Here is a 19,746-nt window from a genome sequence, read left to right as displayed (position 1 = left end):
GTGTTTCATAAGATTGTTTAAATTTATCTTGTGCATATGTTAGCGGGTTTTTTCCCCTTTATCTGCTTACTGGATTTAATTTAACTAAAACTTCATGTCCTCCTCTGGACTGTTAATGCTATAAGATTATTATACTCCTATATGATAAATTTGAGTTGAGTAAGTTTTGTAGTGTAAATAAAGGACTTAATACATTTATGTAATAGTTATAGCAGTTCTCCTCCTGTAGTGTCTGACGCTCAACTGCTAAGGAACTTAAATACACTTAAGAAGCAACACTTGTTTCCCCCCCCCGACTGACTGCAAGAAGGAAACAACTGGATAGGCCATTAATACCCATGTTTGGTTCATGAAATCATCTGCCATATGTACAAGTCACCCCCCACTGATGATACTGATAACCATGTGGAATTATGAAATGTTTATTGTACAGAACCCCTGTGAAGACTATCAAATCCAAATATGATCTCTGTAAATATGTTCATTTTCTGAAATACAGTTCAGCTACCACATTTTAAAAAATTAAATAAGTGTTTTATACAGTTAGATTCGTGGACCCTTTTTGTTACAGCAAAATTAGCAACAATATTTAACTTGGACAGACAAAGATACCAGATTGGGTATTCCTTGGTTATGCTTCCAGTACCTTGGGATGAAAAAAGTCAGAGACAGACTGTCTTCAGCTGCCTGCAACAAATGTACAGGAATGGCACAAAGAAATAGCTCACTGCTTTTAATTTAAGATTACACCAGTGTTTTAACATTAATGCATTTTCCCAGAAAACTTTCAGTGACAAGAAAATTAGCTCTTAAAAAAACAAATTTTCTTTTATTTTTTAAAAAGTAGATGCCTCTTTGGTAGTCACTAAAATGCTGGACATATCCCTATGATGTTTATATTTACAGTCTAGCGTAGATTGCTATAACAGACAGGGTGGGATAAGCCACAACAAACTAAACGCTAGCAGTGCAGGAATGGTCTGGGCATATTCCCCCATAATGCGGAATGTTGCCACCAAATAGTTGCGGGGTGGGATTAACAATACCGGGGTGCTACCACTGTGGGTGAGCTGGAGATTTCAAAATTGTCACTTCAGATAACATTTGATGACTTTTTACATTTAGTTTAAGGCTTTTTTGCCTGTCTAAGCAGTGGATAGTAGCGAGAAGGTCTTCTCCATGGTCATGGTCTTCTCCATTCTTCTGTGTGAATAAGGGCTACCTGTCAAAGGTGAGCTCCTGCTGCCTGTACTGTGATAGCGCTGAACACTGGTGTGCTGGCTCAGATGCAGCATTTTGGGGATATTTTTAAGTGAGGGGGGAGGGGGTAGGAGCCAATAACTGTCAGTAGTTTTGGATATTGACAAGTCTTCCTGACAGTGAAAACATGCAAGAAAATAGGTGAAACACAGCTTCAATTGTCATAGAGAAATGGTCTTTTTCTCTTTGAAGTTAGTATTGATTCTGGAAGAACACACACCACTAGGAAGAGTAGCAGTAAGCTGCTACTCATTTTAGTGTTACTAAACATTTAACAGTGATGATGATATGTGTATCTTGTGTTTATTTTTTCCATTTTTTTCATTAAACTTGTCCAAGTATTTGGTAACCACTAGAAGTTTGTATATTTATATGGACAAAAAAAACTCTTATTACATGGATTCTTTTCTAAAGAACGAAAGAAGTGTGAGAAGTAATATTGCATTAAATAAAATTCATGAAGATCAAACAGAAGGAAAAAGCTGTGTTAAGATACTTTGTTCCTCAACAGTACTTAATTTCACTTTTACACAGGGTTCTGGTCTTAATGGTTTTATATGTTTAAGAAGAAGATCTATTACATTTTAAATCAGTCCTATTAAGAGGCACCACAATTTTCCTTTAAAAGCTTCCAGGTCTAGATTTACTGCTTCTAAAGTTAAGACCAAATCACTCAATATAATGTTACTTATTTACAAATGCATGTATGACTGTATGCCACTTTAGTATTTTATACATAGCTTTTCAATGATGTGCAGCTTTAAGTTTCACTTGTGACATAACTGTTTATAATATATTTGGATAAAGCAGGAGCAACCATGTGCACAGAAATCTGTTTGTAAAAAGCCAAAAACTGGGATTTTTAAAGGTGCCCATGCATTTGAGGCACTTACTTCCCTTTTGACTCAGTAGGATTTTGGCACCTAATTCAGGTTCTTCTGAAAAACCTCAGCCAAAAACTAGCACATTTAAAAAAAAAAAAAAAAGTCTCAAACCACAAGCAGGGGAAATGAGCTTGCTTTGGACACAGGACAATTTGAAAAGTAATATTCAATTGAGGTTCCATTATAATCTTGTTAGATTACCACACAAATGCAGCTCTCTCCCGTAACATCCGGACACCAAAGCGTTGCCATTCTCGCTGATATATCCATAGTTCCTGGGTTGTATCCAGGCAGGCCAAAACTGCACCGCCTTTCCATGCAATCAAGCGTGGATCCATATCCTAAAATTAAGAACAAGGATTGCATAAAAATTACAGATCTGTTTTTCAAAAGGTACTAAATACCAGCAGCTCCCATTTAATTTAATGAAAGTTCACTCAGCACCTTTGAAAATCTGGCCAACAATTTCCCCCAACGTTTTTGTGTGATAAACCTAAATATTTTGCCCCATGTTTAATTTATTAAGGAACTTGGAAGTCACTGATTTTACAGTGTATCAACAAGGAAAATCAAGCCTTGCGAGTAAAACTATTGAAAAAGGGAATACTTAAATAGTTTGGTTTTAGAAATTTAGCTGATTAATGCCAATTATTTACACTCAATACTATGCATCCTCTTATATTTCTTACTCTTCCTTCTTTGCTAATGTTAAATCAAGTTACTGACAAGCAGACAGGATTAGTTATCTTTTACCATATTCCCCACGGCCATTCCGAGTCCCTTTTCCTAAAACTAACTTTACTAGCTGTTGGTTACGTTTCTTATTCTGAAAGAAGCAATTAGCAATAATCTATCAATTGTAAGGCTACTATAACTAGTCATTCTACCTCCAGATACATATATCCGTAGTGGTAGCTTATAGTATAGCGATCTGAAAAACAATCTGATCTGAGGTCTCCCATAAGGCATGTAACTGAACTGTGATAGTTCTGAAATAATAGATTCTTAAACCTTTAGATTTCAAATAGTCTATGAATAGTTCATTAATTCAGCTTCATTAACATCATACCTTAGGTCTTGTAATGACTTCTACATTTTCAACAACTCTTCTGAAAGAAGGAGGCATTTTGTTGAGAATTCGATGCTGAAGAAATTCTTGAGCTTTATGAAACATCAGACCGCCTCCCACTACTAGGATAGAACTATACATCTTCTTTTTGGTATCATCAGAGGCTGGAATGATAAGAGATTATATATATAAAAAACTGAAGTGCTAATACTACCTAAACTTGGATTATGAAAAACTGCATAAAAGTCAAAGTAGTTAGGATTAGTGAAAGTTATTGTAGAAGCAGACATTTCTCAGTTACTAACAGCATGAAGATATTTAACAAAAATGGGCTTTCATAAAGCACTGGAAATGAGAGATAGTACAGCAACTTATTTTCTAGACAACAAAGCTAAAGGAGAGAATTCTAGTTTCTGTAAGGTAATGAAAGATGTTGGAATTTCGTCTGGACCAAGTGATTGGGATCTAATTACAGTATTATGCAAATATAGTTCTTACCACAGCAGTCAATACTATGAAGAATGGCTTTGTCAAGGCCTAGTGCTTTGCCTTCAAACTGGGATATAGCGGTTTTCCTGGACATGTGTGCTGCTAGGGGTTCCTCAGACTCATTTCCAGCTATTATACAATCACTCTGAGAGGATCCCAGTTCCACTTCTTGTGGATACATCCTCTCTGAAATGTCTGAGGACTGGCCACGCAAGTCTCCCTCAAATCCACCAGGCTTGGACATGGACTTCCTATCAGCTGTAGCTTTCGCAGACTTAAAAACAAAATAATAAATTGGTAAGTTAATTTTATTAATTTAAAAAATTAAATTTCAAATCCTCACAGGTTGCTTTGGCATAGGAACAGTGTTCTAAAGACTCAAATAATATAGCACTAATTTTTCTTTTGCTTCTCTTTAGCTTACCAAAAAGAAATGTTGAATGTTGCATTTCCACCCCATACAAATATTATTCTAAACCACAACTTTAAAAAAACAACAACCTCATTTTAGAAGTCCATCAAACATTTCAAATGGGTATCATAGCATAAAGTCATGATGTAGTTTCCACAAATATAGAAGTTTTATCTATGGGGGCTTATCTACACATAGTTAAAACAGTATAACCCCTTAGTGTGGATTGTTATACTTGTATAAGAGGTTCTTATATCAGTTTAATTTAGGCCTGGTCTACACTAGAAAACTAGGTCAGCTTTGTGACACAGTTAAACAGACCGAAGGCCCCATGTAGACAGTGTTTGGTCGATGGATGAATTCTCCTGTCGACCTCACTACTGCCTCTCGAGAAGGTGGATTACCTACACCAGGGGTAGGCAACCTATGGCACGGCATGCGAGCTGATTTTCAGTGGCACTCATACTGCCCGGGTCCTGGCCACCGGTCCAGGGGGGCTCTGCATTTTAATTTAATTTTAAATGAAACTTCTTAAACATTTTAAAAACCTTATTTACTTTACATACAACAATAGTTTAGTTATATATTATAGACTTATAGAGAAAGATCTTCTAAAAATGTTAAAATATATTACTTGCATGCGAAACCTTAAATTAAAGTGAATAAATGAAGTCTCGGCACACCACTTCTGAAAGGTTGCCGACCCCTGACCTACACTGACAGGAGAACCCCTCTTGTTAGCATAGACAGTGTCTAGATTGCAGTGCTGCAGCTATGCCACTGTAGTGTTTCAAGTGTAGACAAAAGTAACAGAGGGTCCTGTGGCACCTTTAAGACTAACAGAAGTATAGGGAGCATAAGCTTTCGTGGGTAAGAACCTCACTTCTTGCATCTGAAGAAGTGATGTTCTTACCCACGAAAGCTTATGCTCCCTATACTTCTGTTAGTCTTAAAGGTGCCACAGGACCCTCTGTTACTTTTGTCTACACTTGAAACACTACAGTGGCATAGCTGCAGCACTGCAATCTAGACACTGTCTATGCTAACAAGAGGGGTTCTCCTGTCAGTGTAGGTCAGGGGTCGGCAACCTTTCAGAAGTGGTGTGCCGAGACTTCATTTATTCACTTTAATTTAAGGTTTCGCATGCAAGTAATATATTTTAACATTTTTAGAAGATCTTTCTCTATAAGTCTATAATATATAACTAAACTATTGTTGTATGTAAAGTAAATAAGGTTTTTAAAATGTTTAANTCCTGTGGCACCTTTAAGACTAACAGAAGTATAGGGAGCATAAGCTTTCGTGGGTAAGAACCTCACTTCTTCAGATGCAAGAAGTGAGGTTCTTACCCACGAAAGCTTATGCTCCCTATACTTCTGTTAGTCTTAAAGGTGCCACAGGAACCTCTGTTACTTTTTACAGATTCAGACTAACACGGCTACCCCTCTGATAAGTGTAGACAAGTCATTATTCCCATTACATTTTCTAAACCCATATAGTTTTAATAGTACAAAACCTCTGTAGATTTGCCTTAAATTGATACAAAATCCTGTACATTTGCTTGTTACAAATCAGTTAATTTTTTTACCCCATATAAGTTTTACAGTAGTTAAAGGATTTGTGCACATTTTTAATTATTCCCATTACTTAATATTTATGAAGTGCTCCAAGTGCTGTATAATAATTTAAATTATTTATAATTCACTGTAAACAGGTTTTTTAATAAGTCGTTGTGAAAAAGAAATGCAAATTGAGAGATTTCATTTACTACAAAAAGATGTGCTGAATGTCTCCATTACTCAGGCCAAGAGTGACATTTAGCATATAATTACAAAACTAACCTTCTATAATTATTAAAAAGCATGCTAAAGATGCTGCCTTTCGGATGAGATGTAAAGACAGAGATCCTGAGTAGGTGTAGTTGGTAAAAACTCCATGGCAATTTCTGCAAAACTGCGTTAGCTTCAGTGTTCTGGCCAAATTCTAAGGTGGGCAATTACATTTTGGCCTACATAAGCTGCCTCCGTTGTCTCTACTGGACAAGTTATTCTTCACTTCCCTGCCTAAAACCTGTTCTGTAATGCTTTGGCCACAGAACAGCTGACATCTCTCAACTTAGAGATGGCTTCTTTTCAATGGTGGGAGAAACACACACAGGTAATAATTATATTAACTCCTGGGTAAATGGTAGTTTTCTGTAAAAACTAAACATTAACACACCTGCTCTTGTTTACTTTGGGTAGCTAATAGATAATGTTCATCATGAGGATCCTCTGGGTCACCTTGTGACCTGTGTTGCAAAGATGTCATTTTCTGCCCAACAATTCCAAAAGTTGCTGGATAAAACAGAGCCATCGGAGCCTGGGTAGTGAAAGATGAAAAAGTTTAATACAATGTTCTGTTTAAACAAATATTTTTCAAGTTCAATGTCTGTCCATTAAACAAATATTCTTTTTAAAATATAGCCTAATATTTTTTAATGGATTTACAACTGTAAAGTGTCTCATGCCTCAGAATCAACAGATTACTACTTTGTTTCAAATAGCCTTTTAACAGGGAGAAGTATCTGAGTCCTCTTTAAACCAAGTTGTAAACTATTACAAAAACACAAACACACGTACGCACGCATATTATATATATTTTAAATGTGGTATCAGACTATCAACTAGTATTCATCAGCATTGCAAGTGTATTACAAAAAGTCACAGTAGTGAGAGAGGAAAAAAAAACGGATATATCAGCATTTATCAAGTATAGGATGTAGGTCCACAGATAGGAGGATATGTCAGATGAGGTGCTCACCAGTGATGCATTAGAGATGCTCCTATCTATAGTAAATTGATTTTAACAGCTTTTAACGAAGTGCCCATAAGTACTGTTAAAGCATACAACCTTTGTAGGGTACATCCAGTAAAATGTGACACAGTAAGAAGCAGCTTAGTAAGGCATTCTATGGCGTACTGGGCAATGGGGCATATGCTGTGGGAGGGTAGTGACAGATATGCGAACTCAGTACATTACGGCCAGAAGCTGGGAATGGGAGACAGGGGATGGATCACGTGAGGATTATCTGTTCCGTTCATTCCCTAGGAAGCACCTGGCATTGGCCACTGTCAGAAGACAGGATGCTGGGCTAGATGGACCATTGGTTTGACCCAGTATGGCCATTCTTAAAGTTGTGGCAAGGCACCTCTTTTCTTTTGCCAGACTTAGAGTTTCCCCCTGTCTTGATGGCAGGCCTGGGGTAATCAGCCCCACTCAGCCAGGGTTTGCCTTCCCCCTTCCGTGCTCCCTTGGTCGTATTTTCAGGGCAGGCCTGAGGGTCAGCCTAAGGGGTGATTCTCCACCAAACAAGAGGAAACAGTCTCCTGAACAAAAACCCTAGTGGGGGGTACCTTTCGCTGCCCCCCTCGCTGGGACAAGGTGTCGTCCAGTTGGTTGCCCTGGGGTGCCAGTCTTTCCTCTAGCAGGCACTCAGGTTTGGCTATTTCCCTTATGGAAGAAGCACAGCCTCTCATCCTGGAACAGCCTATTCCCCTGCTGCATTAGCCTGGTAGCAGCGTGCGTGCGTGTGTGTGCGTGTGTCTCTCTCTCTCCTCCTTTGCTCTCCCCAGAAAAAGGGTTTTTAAAGGCCTCAGACAACTCTTAATTGGATTCAGGTGTCCCTAATTGACCTGAGGTAACCCCTTCTCCGCTTACAGGAAAAAGGGCCTTTAACATTCTAGGGCTAATATATCCACCTTTAAGTACCCTCTTGCACCTGTCTGGCCTGACTTTGTCACAAGGTTTTATTATTGTGCACACACATTTTGAATTTACCTGTAGTTTTTCATCCCCTAATCGGAACTGGTATAATAAGGCTGGAGAGTCTGGATGACGAATCTGAAACTCATGGTCTTGCAGTCCAGAAATATCCTATTTTTAATGGAATATGGCAACAAAGGTAATCAATTCTGTACAGTCTAAGATTACTCTCTCAAAGCTTTTTACTTGTATTCATCAAGACAAAAAAAAATAATGAAACTCCCTTATGAATCTGAATTTTGTTTGTATTTCCTGTTTTCCAAAGCCTTTGTCCTGCAACAGGATCTGCTAATGCAGCCTTTTCTGCATGCAGATTCCCACTGAAGTCAACATGGCTGTGCTTGGGTAGTGGAATCCCATGTTAGCGGAACCTGTTGTAGGACTGGGGCCTAACATGGGAACTACGTGACTCAACAACCCAGAGGATTAACTGAACCATATGGAAGGAGCTCAGCAAGAAGCTTGCTGTGGGGAGCCCTCAATAGTGATGCAAAAATTATATTAATAAAATTATTTTAACTTATTTTTAATTAGGACATTACACACTTGTTTGCACCTTTACTGAAAATTAAGCCATAGCTACAAGTATGTTATAGCCAGAATGTTTGGAAACATAACAGTGAATATGTTTAGTTAGAGAGGTTATAAAATATTAAAGCTAATCAAAGAAATTCCTAAAGGTTTGTGCTTCCATCTCTCAAAGACAAGCAATATCAAGAAGACAAACCATGTCAGACATGCATGTTTTAAGTACAGGCCAAAGTGTAAAAAAAGAATGGAATGTGTGTTATCAGAGCCATAAATCTAAGTTGTAAAGTGTCTACACCAATCCCTCCATCTTTTCAAAGGAAAATCTCTGCTTGTGTTTTTGAACTCCAGGAAAAACATGTGGAGTTGGAAGTGTTTTAAACTTTTATTGATTTCTTAAATGTAGAAATGGCAAACACCTTTTGAGATGTATATGTGCAAATATTTTGTATCTAAATGCAAGCATTCATGTAATAACTGCCTGGTATCATGGTTATAGGACAGTGAAAGGTTTTATGCACAAATATAACAAGGTCATTTGATGCTACAACTGGATACTAACATTAGAAACCTTTTAAGTATACTTTATATTAACGGGGAATTAATTAATTACTAATAATTCACAAGCAAATCCTCACCCAACTCAGGAAGACAAGATAATCATTGTTCCAAAAACTGTCATGTAGAATCAACAACTTAAGCTTAAGACTTTTTCCCCACCTGGTCTAAATGACAAAATGTCTCTTTTAAGTGCTGAAGGAGAAGGCAGTCCATTTTATTAGCTAACTGACAATCCCTGTAAGGAAACCCAGCTCGCTGCATAAGCCAGTAAAAACACCTTGATACATCAGATCCACCATATGCAAGGCACAACCTTCAAAAAAGAGAAAGAAATAGATGAACGTTAATTCATTCACTTTGCCCAGAGCTAACATTATGTATCAGCCTAAAAACAAACATGGACAATATTGTTCACATAGTTTACATAGCACATAGGGCCAGCTCCCGCTCTCTTTACAGAAGCAAAAACTTTCTAATACGGATCATATAGTAGAATGGGATGCTCCTGTTGTGAAAGTCCTAAGTATTAAACCAAAAAACAGTTAACTACATGAATAAGGTGTTGCCCTTATGCATATCTACTAATAAATCTTTTTTACTTTAAAAACAAGTAATGTAAGATAAAACATCTCCACCCCACCCTCTTTAGTGGTTTTGTAGTAATTTTGCTCATAAAGAAAAAATTACCGGGTATTACGGTGTGAAACTCCATCCTCTACACAGCAAACACTTGTCTTCTGATCCCCTACATCTACTATACACGCACTACCTAAGCCACTTCCAAAAGTAGCACAGACAGACTCCTGATGGATCACTATACCTAAAAATATGAGAGGAAGATTAAGTCTGGTTTTAAACCAAGCTCCAGACATTTAAAGTAAACACTTAGTTTTTGTGTAGTAGATTTTTAAAATATATAATACTGAGGTCCTAATCCTGTATTGAAAGTTTAAATTGTGCAAAATAGCCACATTTGCCAGGAAAAGTTTTCACCTCCCCACTGGTGAAGAGATCTTTTAAGCCTTTAGGAAAGATAAATTAAGGGCGAAGTGGACGTCTACATTGAAAGTTTCCTTGCTTTTATGGGTTTCGGAAAGAATCTGGACCTAACATCAACCTTAATTTTGTAGCGGGTATTAAAGGGCTTCAATTACCAGTAGCAGGCTGTGATACTTTGAGGTTTAACCCAGACCAGTAGGGGGTCATGTCACCAACTGTCCTGCACCTCTGAGTGCCTTAAGTGCTAAGCTGTTTGGTTCACAGCCCTGAGACCAACAGCCAGCCTACAAGCATGCAGGTCACACCTTGGCTTCCACCTCCCAGTTATTTTTTGCAGGGTGAGCCCAACATTCCCCCAGCCCCTAATTTCCCCAAAACTGTCTGCCCTGTGGTGTCCACCTCTCCTGGAATAGTCACAGAAGTTAAGTTTTCTGTTCCTTTAAAAAGAAAGTAAACAGCAGCTCATTACTTTAACTGGGGTTCGAGAAACTTATTTCAATCAAAGCACTGCACTGGTTTATAGTAAAACATTTGCTAACAAAAAGTCATAGGTTTAAGTGAAATCAAATAGGAATAAGGATAGAAATGATTACCAATAAACAAAAGTAAAAATGCTTCTAAAACAAACAATTTCAGCAAGTTACAATCTTTGCCTAAGCAGTTTTCTCACCTATACTCAGATCCCAGAGACTTCAGCCCTCTTACCTGAAAGACGAAAGTTCTGTGATTTCACGAACTCTGGCCCTTTCACTCCCTCAAGTGATGGATGCTAAAATGGCTCTCTGCCCTTGCTTATATTTTCCAAAATTCAATAATCTTGCTTCAGGAGGCAAGAAGCCACACTGGGGGCTCCGCTTGCTGTGTCCACCAGGGAGCTGTTAATTTTTGCAGTCTTCTCCTCTCACTGTGAAAGTTAAAAGGCTATCTAACCCACTTGCTAATTTGATGGCTATGTTTATCTTGTTTGTAAATGTACCTTCCTTGTCCCTTCCTGACGATCAGGCTGGTCAGACATATAAATACGCATTCCTTTGTTTAAGGCTGGCTAGGTTTATACATTGCTTGCCAAACACATTTTAAGAACATAAAATTCTAGTATGTATTTATAAGTCTTATAATCAGCATGTTATCAGTTTGCATACACCTCACATGACACCTTTTAGACAGATTATGACAACAGCGAGTTGGTGTATACTGAGTATGTCAGGCCTGACAAGAGTTGCTGACACAGAGTAGTGAGCCACCAATGGGCCCCCATGTCACACAGAGAAGGCATTTTTCTCACATTTTTGGTTTTAATCCAGTCGTTTCCTTTTTAAGTTTTGAGTAAGTTCTTTAAATGGATAAACAAGGTTTGATACCATGCTTCTGTGCATCCCCTTCAACCCACTTTCAACCCTCACAAACATTTTCTTCATGTTTGCACCCCCGCCATACACTTTCACTTGAAGAGTACTAAACAAAGACTCCCTTCAAATCCCCTTCTTCTGAACTCTGAAGGAAGAGAATTCCTCATTTTAGGCAAGTAGTTTGTAGAACAATATATAAGGACTAAATTTAAATGTAGGTCTTTTAAATAGAAGACACGGAGTTTAGTAGTTACATTCAGTAATTAGTTCAGCTCAACACTGAGTTAATGTTTAGGAAATGGCACCCTCAAGTGGAGATGTTGATAATATTTTAACTTCTATAACTTTCCAGTGTTTCATACTCATGCACCCTCACGTACACTGTTTAATCCGTCAGACTTAGCCAAAGAAAAACTAAAAATGGAGGCTTTAATTTTTTCAAAACTTTGTCATCAAACAGGCTTAGAGGAACAGGAGTAAAGTTTGGAAGAATTGAAGAAACGTGTGTCAGCCTCTTGTATGTTGCTACTTTTTCCTGTATGCACAACAATGTAGACATAAGCCTTTAAAGTCAAAGAACGAACATTTTTTCTTTCCACATACCATTAAACATGTAGTATTCTCCTCATTAGGGTATGCAACCCTAAGAGTAAGACCTTCCAACCAAAAGCTACAGGTCTGAGTTAGGAAACACCTGTAAAGTGCCAAAGGGACCTAACTGGCTATTTCATCTTAAAAAGAAGCAGCAAATCAATTTCATTCATATACATGTATTTCTTTTGCTGGTTGTTTTCCTCCCACCTACATAAACCTTTCAGATAGAACGTCCCTTCCTTTTATCTTATGAATTTTCTTTATCAGATACAGAAAAGGCTAAGCAAGTTCATACTGCTGGTGTCCAGCAAGGAAGAGGAAACTATTTGTTGCTGTGAGAATGCTCAGGAATAATAAACAATAAAGGATATTAAACATAAAAAGCACACAAGGAGATATATATATATATATGCTTATGCAGTGGCTCTTAAACTTTAGTATTAGCGACCCCTTTCACACAGCAAACCTATGAGTGTGACACCCCCCCCTTATAAATTAAAACCACGTTTTTTTATATTTAACACTATTATAAATGCTGGAGGTGAAGCACGGTTTGGAGGTGGAGGCTGACAGCTCGCAACCCTCCATGTAATAACCTTGCAAGCCCCTGAGGGGTCACGACCCCCCCCATTTGAGAACCCCTGCTCTAATGGCTTGCAACTAACCACATTTTATCATCATTTAGTATGTTAACTATTGTATAACTTATTTGTTGCCAATTTCTAAGCCTCTCTGTTGATCTTTCAAATCTATTTAAGAGTTTTAAGTGCCTAATACAGAAGTGGACTTTCTGGCTCCTGCAAGGACTGTTTGATAAGTTTAAACTTAAGCACTCTGTTCATACAGCAATTTACACTGCCAGTGCTATGGTGACTCTAATAAACAAAATATAATGTGACACAAAAAGTGAGTCTTGGACTTTCAAAAAAAACAAAAACAAAACAAAAAAACCCCACCACATTATATAGAAAGTTTGTTAGCTTTATGAACTGAAAGGGAATTAAATGTCCCTATTTCCTATAAAAAGAAAGGACTTTCAAACTAGGGGAAAAAATATTGAAGAGCAAACAATTCAACCGTTCAAAAATCAATGTAGTTTACTTTATAAATATTTTTTTTAAATCATCTCCTGCTTAGAGTGTAAATATTTAGGTCATCCAGATACTACTTTTGTACAATCCAGCAGTGAAAAGGAGAATAACAGCACCTTGCATTTATATAGACCCTTTATTTGAAACCCTGAAGGATCTCAACATTCTTTGCACTGACATTTCACCAATCACTAAAATGCAACAGCAATAAGACGGCACTGAGGCTTCAGACATCAGTCTGTTACCATGCAAGGTATCCCAATTCAAGAGCTGCTTTATGATTTACTTTGTGTAGGTTGGTGGGGAGGAAGCCTCACCTGAAGTGATCAGTTTGGTCTTTTAACAAGTAAACGAAGAGCATGAGTAACTTGCCGTAAAGCTGGCTCACTACTTAGCCCTGTCACGAGAGACAGAGTTGCAATAGTGACTGGCAAGAGGCCAGGGGTACCAGTCTCAGAATAGAAAGTGGGTCTGGCTCAGAAATCAGATGCCTTTAAAAAAATCCTTAAGCTATACAAATTAATATTAAATGCGCACTTATTCACTTTTACCTGAAAAGCCCATCTTCATTAGGATCATATGTACGAGTTCTTTCACATGTTGTTTATTATAGATGTCTGGTATTAGTAAAATGCACCTGTAATACTGAAGAAAAAAGCAAATTAAGGGCAGCCTTCAAATCAATGTAGAGTTCAAAATAATTCCTTCATATATGCTAGAATGCTAGATTTCCCATGGTACGCTACTGAAAAAATACAGATGTAAAGGCACTGAGAAGAAGCAGAACAATTGGAGAAAGAGTGGTTATGTAAAAAAACATTTATTTTCATCATTTAAAAATTCAGTTCAATGTGGTATCAAATGTCTGTATTTATAGGAGCTTAAGAAATGTTTAAAAACATTTCATGCAATAACATGGCAGACACAAGAAAAGCCATCTGCTCAATAAGAACAATTAAGCAGGTTTAGCCTGGATGTGCTGTTGGTGGCCTGCGATGTGCAGGTCAGAGTAGATGATCTGGTGGTTCCTTCTGGCCTTAGATTCTGTGATTCTAGACCTCAGTCCCTTAACAACTCTAATCAACCTATGAACACAGAACAATGAAGTGAAATATTTTATTAATTTGAATTTTCAAAGACAATCCAACTTACTTTTAAAGTTTCAGTACCAAATGCTGCCATCAGATAAGTGCACAGAACTCCAAGTAAAGTCTATGGGTACGTCTATACCCAGCCGCTAGTTCGGCGGCTGGCAATCGAAGTTCTGGGTTCGACTTATCGCGTCTTGTCTGGATGCGATAAGTCGAACCCGGAAGTGCTCGCCGTCGACTGCGGTACTCCAGCTAGACGAGAGGAGTACCACGGAGTCGACGGGGGAGCCTGCCTGCCGCGTGTGGACCGAGGTAAGATCGAACTAAGGTACTTCGAACTTCAGCTACATTATTCACGTAGCTGAAGTTGCGTACCTTAGTTCGATTTGGGGGGTTAGTGTAGACCAAGCCTATGGGAGCTATGCACGCTGGGGGACAGAATTTACCAAAAGGTTGAGAGACAACACTGTCAGCAGCAAGAGTAAGATATCTTAGGTATCTCTTTAGTTGACACCCTCTGGAAGCCTCCGGACAATGCAAGAGATGGAGTTAAAATAACTTACTCAGCTGAACAGAAAGTGACCACAAGCTCACCTTTAAGTCTTTCAGTGGTATTTCCAAATATTTTTGTATTACGTGCGACCAGATAACTTCAAGATCTGCTAGTACTGCAGTAAGGGAGCCGCCAGGCCCTGGGTGAAGGTTTAACTGGCCTCTTCGGATAGGCCAATGAATATTATAACAATCTAAAGGATTAACATATAGCGCCTGAAGAGAAAAGAGAAAGAAAGGTTTAAAAAGTAACCTCTTCTCAAATGGAAAGAGCTTTCCAACTACAGCAATGGGAACATGACTGGACAATCCAATACAGACTAGGAAAAAAATGGGTAAATAGTTCAAGATCTGAAACTAAAAATCGTCTGAATACGCATAACAATAGAAATAATCCCATGGAGTGGTTGGTAACATATTTCAAGTATTAAACCAGATTAGAGAGAAAAACAGTGCTTAATAAAACACTCTGAAGTACTGAAATAATCAATGAACAAATTATGTGGCATATGATGCCTTGTGCTGATCTGGTCACTGATTTCTTGCCTTTTCTGTACACTATACACAATGGAACAGTTTAATTTAGTCGATGAAGAAATGCTAATTTACACACTAGCTGAGGATCTGACCTATTGCTTTTATTAACAACTAACTAAAAAGTTTCTTGCGTTAATCATTGATGTTTTATTTGTACGAGGAAAAAACAACATAGGAAAAGGATTCTTAAAAGAACTACAGTTTACTCTAATTTTTTTCCAGGTTAGGGAATTTTCATGTCATGCTAAATGACACTAAATGGTTATGTAGCCTCTTTGGGAGGATTCTCCCCTTCCCCCAGCTAGAGACTTCATCATTATCTACTGTTTGAATATTTAGGGTAACTTGCCTTTTGATACATATTACACCTCTACCTCGATATAATGCTGTCCTCGGGAGCCAAAAAGTCTTACCGCGTTATAGGTGAAACTGCGTTATATCGAACTTGCTTTGATCCACCGGAGTGCGCAGCCCCGCCCTCCCGGAGTGCTACTTTACCGTGTTATATTCGAATTCATGTTATATCAGGGTAGAGGTGTATATCAAATTGTGAATTTAAATATTTGCATTAAAGGACGCTATCAGCACCTTGTTTCAAGGGAAAAGTGAATTCCTACCTCTTCTCCTACCAGATACTCAGGATGATGGGACGTATTTGTCCATTTGTTCCCAGAGCTGTGATCTAGAATAGCCGGTCGCATCTGTCTGTTGTATGATCGGGCCTGTAATGTAAATTAAGTCATGCATTATTAGGAAATATTTGGCCAATCATCTTTTATGCACAAGTGGAAAAATATATTGAAGGGTCATTTTGAGAATGCACTTTCCTCTTCTGTATGGCCAAGGCACATATGTTGCTTACTGTTGCATGAACTGCTCTCCTTTTACCCTTTAGAAGATATCAAATTGAACTACTGTATAACAGAACAATTTAACAAACAATTATGAATGAGTTACCTGATCAGGTGACACTGGTATACGCCTTGCACCATTTGACATCTTTTTGGACCATATTGCTTGATCCACCATTTTAAGGCCATTTTGTCTTTGCTCAGTACTTTCAGGTTTCTAAAAAAAAAAAAAAAAAACCATCACATACAGCATAAAAAGCTCTCTTCCAAAATACACCTCAACCCCGATATAACATGGTTGTGGGGAGCCAAAAATCCCTACCGCGTTATAGGTGAAACACCGTTATATTGGGGTAGGTGAGGCAGGGCTCCAGGGGTGATTTAAAGGGCCCGGGGCTCCCCGCAGCAGCCAGAGCCCCAGACCCTTTAAAGCGCCACCCAAGCCCCGCTGCCGCAGCCCTGGGGTAGGGGCGGCAGGGCTCCAGCGGTGCTTTAAAGGGCCCAGGGCTCCCCGCAGCAGTCGGAGCCCTGGACCCTTTAAAGCGCCGCTGGAGCCCTGCTGCTACCGCACGATATGCGAACCTGTGTTATATCGGGCCGCGTTATAGCGGGGTAGAGGTGTACAGATAAAGTATACAACTCTGTATAATGAATACTGAAGCTGACAGTCAGTAAAATATGTGAGATCCCTATAGCGATTAAATGACGAGATGATGAGAATGCAAGTATGGTGAATGTACAATGACTTTTGGAAAACACTCATTTGTTTCACAAGCCCAAACACACAACTGAAGTCAATTAGAGTCTTTCCATTAACTTTAGTGAAGACGCGATAAATCGACCATCGAGCGCTCTCCCGTCGACTCCGGTACTCCACCGGCGCGAGAAGCATAGGCAGAGTCGACGGGGGAGTGTCAGTAGTTGACCTACTGCAGTGAAGACAGCGCGGTAAGTACATTCACTTCAGCTACGCTATTTTCATAGCTGAAGTTGCGTAACTTAGACCGACTTAGCTCGCTCCTCCTCCCGTGTAGACCAGGCCTAAGTAATGCCTAAAGAAAATAAAATGTAAAAATACTGAAGATGCTAATTTGGTGAATTAATTTACATGAAAGACTCAAATTATAAATATCAACTGTGTACATTTAAACTAAATTTGCTCAATCATATTCTTAAAAGAGATTATACTGCGTAATGTATTAAATAAATTACAAACTTCATTTTGAATATGCTGCAAATGAAATCATCAGATTTTAACTTTATTCCACTCCAACCACCATTCCCAAAACATGAATGTAATGTGTGATGGAAGCAAATAGGAAGATCCGTTAAAGAGCTTGTAATGTGTGCATATGATTCTTTCATTTAATGCGTTCAGAACAAGTAGAGGTGCTCAAACTGCATAAGTTGTGCAATTCTGTTAACTTCAGTAGAGTGGCACCTACTTATACCAACAGTAACCTTGACCACCAGTAATAACAATTTCACCTAACTGCCTATTAATATATTTTCTTTGTTGTTTAGTCACAATTTTTACTGAGCGGTCTTTTCTTTCATTCTTTTGATATTAGTTTTAAACAATCATGGTGTTTCTTCGGAAAAGTATGTTTGAATTTAACAACAGGGAAAATACGAAACCCACAATTCATAACCAATAGTCAATTTTAGCTGGCCTTGAATTGTTACAATTTCTGAACAACATGGCACTTACATTGAGTCCATCTCTTAGGAGCCAACTATCTTTGTATACAGGCTGTCCTTGATGTTTCTGTCTTCTTGCAATGATATGGGGAGTACTAACAGGAAGCGTGTCAGTGGCTCTCCCAATTCTCAGAGTTGTTGATCCAGGATGTATCACAACAATGAAGTTGCTTTGTATTTGCTGGAAACATTGAAATACACAGTAGTATACTACATGCATGTCCATAAGTGTAGTCCACTTCTGCCTATAATTGCCTAATATCTTCCTGAGTTTACAGTCACTTCTCCCTGAACTGCCACCTTCTACAAATGAACCCCCTCCCTGTTGTTATAAATGTACATTATAAAGTAGTGCCTTTTATCCCAAAGGATTTCAAAGTGCTTAATCTATATACATACAAAACCACTGAAATGCAAGTCTTGGGTGGAAAAAGGCAGCCAGCTGGGATACTCACAAAATGCTTCACACTAGTGTACAAAAGGAAAATTTTGTCTCAGGATGCCAAAGTGTGTGTAATGCAGGCAGATGCTAAACATTTAATATCTCAAAATGACTCTACAACTGATGCTTGTAACTTATATTTGCTCCGGATTTAACATGGATACGATCAACAATGCCAATTACACAGTTCTGAGGACTAAGAGGGACCGGACACGGCTGCTACTCTGAAAACAGTTCTGAGGATGTCCCCAGCACATGTTTTCAAGTACCCCGGGTACCATAGAAAAAGAGATGCTTGCTCTATTCCCACATGGCAGGAAAGCCTTTGAGAAGGGAAAAATAATCAGCTAGCACAGATCAAAGTTCTTCCAAACTAGACAAGATTAAAAAGAAGAACTTTACAATAAGATGATTTAGCTGCCTTTGAGACTCCTCTGTCCTGGCCAGAGAGGGCAACAAGGAATCTCTTTGGATTCGTAGGGCAGCCCCTTTCCCTTCCGTCTCAGGGGTCTTCCCTGCGGAGAATGCGGGTGCAGCTGCCAAGGGGAAGGGGGCACAGCTAGCACAAGGTGCAGCGGGAAAGGGGAAATGCGAGGAGAAAGAAGAGCGCTGCTCGTGCAGCAAGTGGGGGGCGCGCTGGGGGCAGCAAGGGGAGAGCAGCGAGACGCGGCGAGGAGAAAGGAACAGCCGGCAGGGGCGAAAGACCTGATCAGACCGCGGAGGGACGTGCAGTGTTGGGGGGCGGAAGGGATGAGCTACATGAGAGGAGAGGGGGTTGGGGGAGGAGGGGAGCCGCGCCCCGAGGGTAGCGGGCTGGGGTGACTCGGGCTGGGGAGCTGCAGCAGGGCGATGTCTAACCTGCCCGGTGGGGCTCACCTCCTGCAGGGACTCGGGCACGGCGGCGGGGACGATAGGCCGCTTGGCTCCGCGCTGCTCCCGCTCCTTGTCTCGCTCCTTGTCCTTCCCGTTCTCCGCTTCGCCTTTCTCTGCCTGGGTCATGGCCGCCTGCGCGGGTCCCCGTCACCTCCCCGCCGGCCAAGCGACACCGAATGCGGAGGCCCGCGCGGGCCCTACCTGCACACAGGCCGACCGGCAGCGCGCCCGCTCGGGGGCGAGGTTCGGCGAGCAGCGCAGCGCAGCGCCCCGCGCACTGCCCCTCCCCGCGTTCACAGGGGGAAGTCAGGCCTAGCCCATGGCTCCAGCAGCGGCTTAGGCCTCCCCCTCCCGGGGCACATGCACAAGGCACCCCCCCCCTCCAACAGAGTCTCAGTTCCCTCCTGCAGCCCCCAGGGCCAGCTGTCACCGTCTCCCCTTTACTGAGTTGTCACAGTAACAGCAATGATTATTCCCTCCTCCCCCAATTTATAATTTTGCGAGGGTTGAATAGTTTGCAGAGCAAGATCATGAGGAGATAGAGGGCAGATACTGTCACATCCCCATTGACAATTAGGGTTACCATACGTCCGGATTTTCCCGGACATGTCCGGCTTTTGGGGGCTCAAATCCCCGTCCGGGGGGAAATCCCCAAAAGC

General features: G+C 39.9%; 1 protein-coding gene across 1 annotated transcript; it reads right to left on the bottom strand.

Annotated features, from left to right (window-relative positions):
* Window positions 1-406: 406 nt before the first annotated feature.
* Window positions 407-19,316, bottom strand: ACTR8 (actin related protein 8). The gene is made up of 13 exons (XM_034775603.1): window positions 19,091-19,316; window positions 17,783-17,953; window positions 16,178-16,288; window positions 15,838-15,942; window positions 14,726-14,899; window positions 13,592-13,685; window positions 9,695-9,827; window positions 9,167-9,320; window positions 7,934-8,029; window positions 6,335-6,475; window positions 3,712-3,976; window positions 3,214-3,377; window positions 407-2,485 (listed from the first exon to the last, which is right to left on the bottom strand). Exons 1-13 carry the CDS (start codon window positions 19,211-19,213, stop codon window positions 2,342-2,344), a joined length of 1,875 nt encoding a protein of 624 aa, XP_034631494.1. The 5' UTR covers window positions 19,214-19,316; the 3' UTR covers window positions 407-2,341.
* Between the last annotated feature and the right edge of the window lie 430 nt (window positions 19,317-19,746).

This window comes from Trachemys scripta, chromosome 7 (assembly GCF_013100865.1).
Source record: "Trachemys scripta elegans isolate TJP31775 chromosome 7, CAS_Tse_1.0, whole genome shotgun sequence".
Classification (NCBI taxonomy): Eukaryota; Metazoa; Chordata; order Testudines; family Emydidae; genus Trachemys; species Trachemys scripta.
This window is presented reverse-complemented; position numbering and strand designations above follow the sequence as displayed.

Excerpts from the sequence above, each read along its gene's own strand:
- ACTR8 (XM_034775603.1), bottom strand. The coding sequence starts at position 19,213 with ATGACCCAGGCAGAGAAAGGCGAAGCGGAGAACGGGAAGGACAAGGAG. Across the intron at positions 9,321-9,694 it reads GTTTCACACCGTAATACCCG|GTTGTGCCTTGCATATGGTG; the intron begins GTAATTTTTTCT and ends TCTTTTTTGAAG. Across the intron at positions 8,030-9,166 it reads CATTTTGTCATTTAGACCAG|GATATTTCTGGACTGCAAGA; the intron begins GTGGGGAAAAAG and ends CATTAAAAATAG.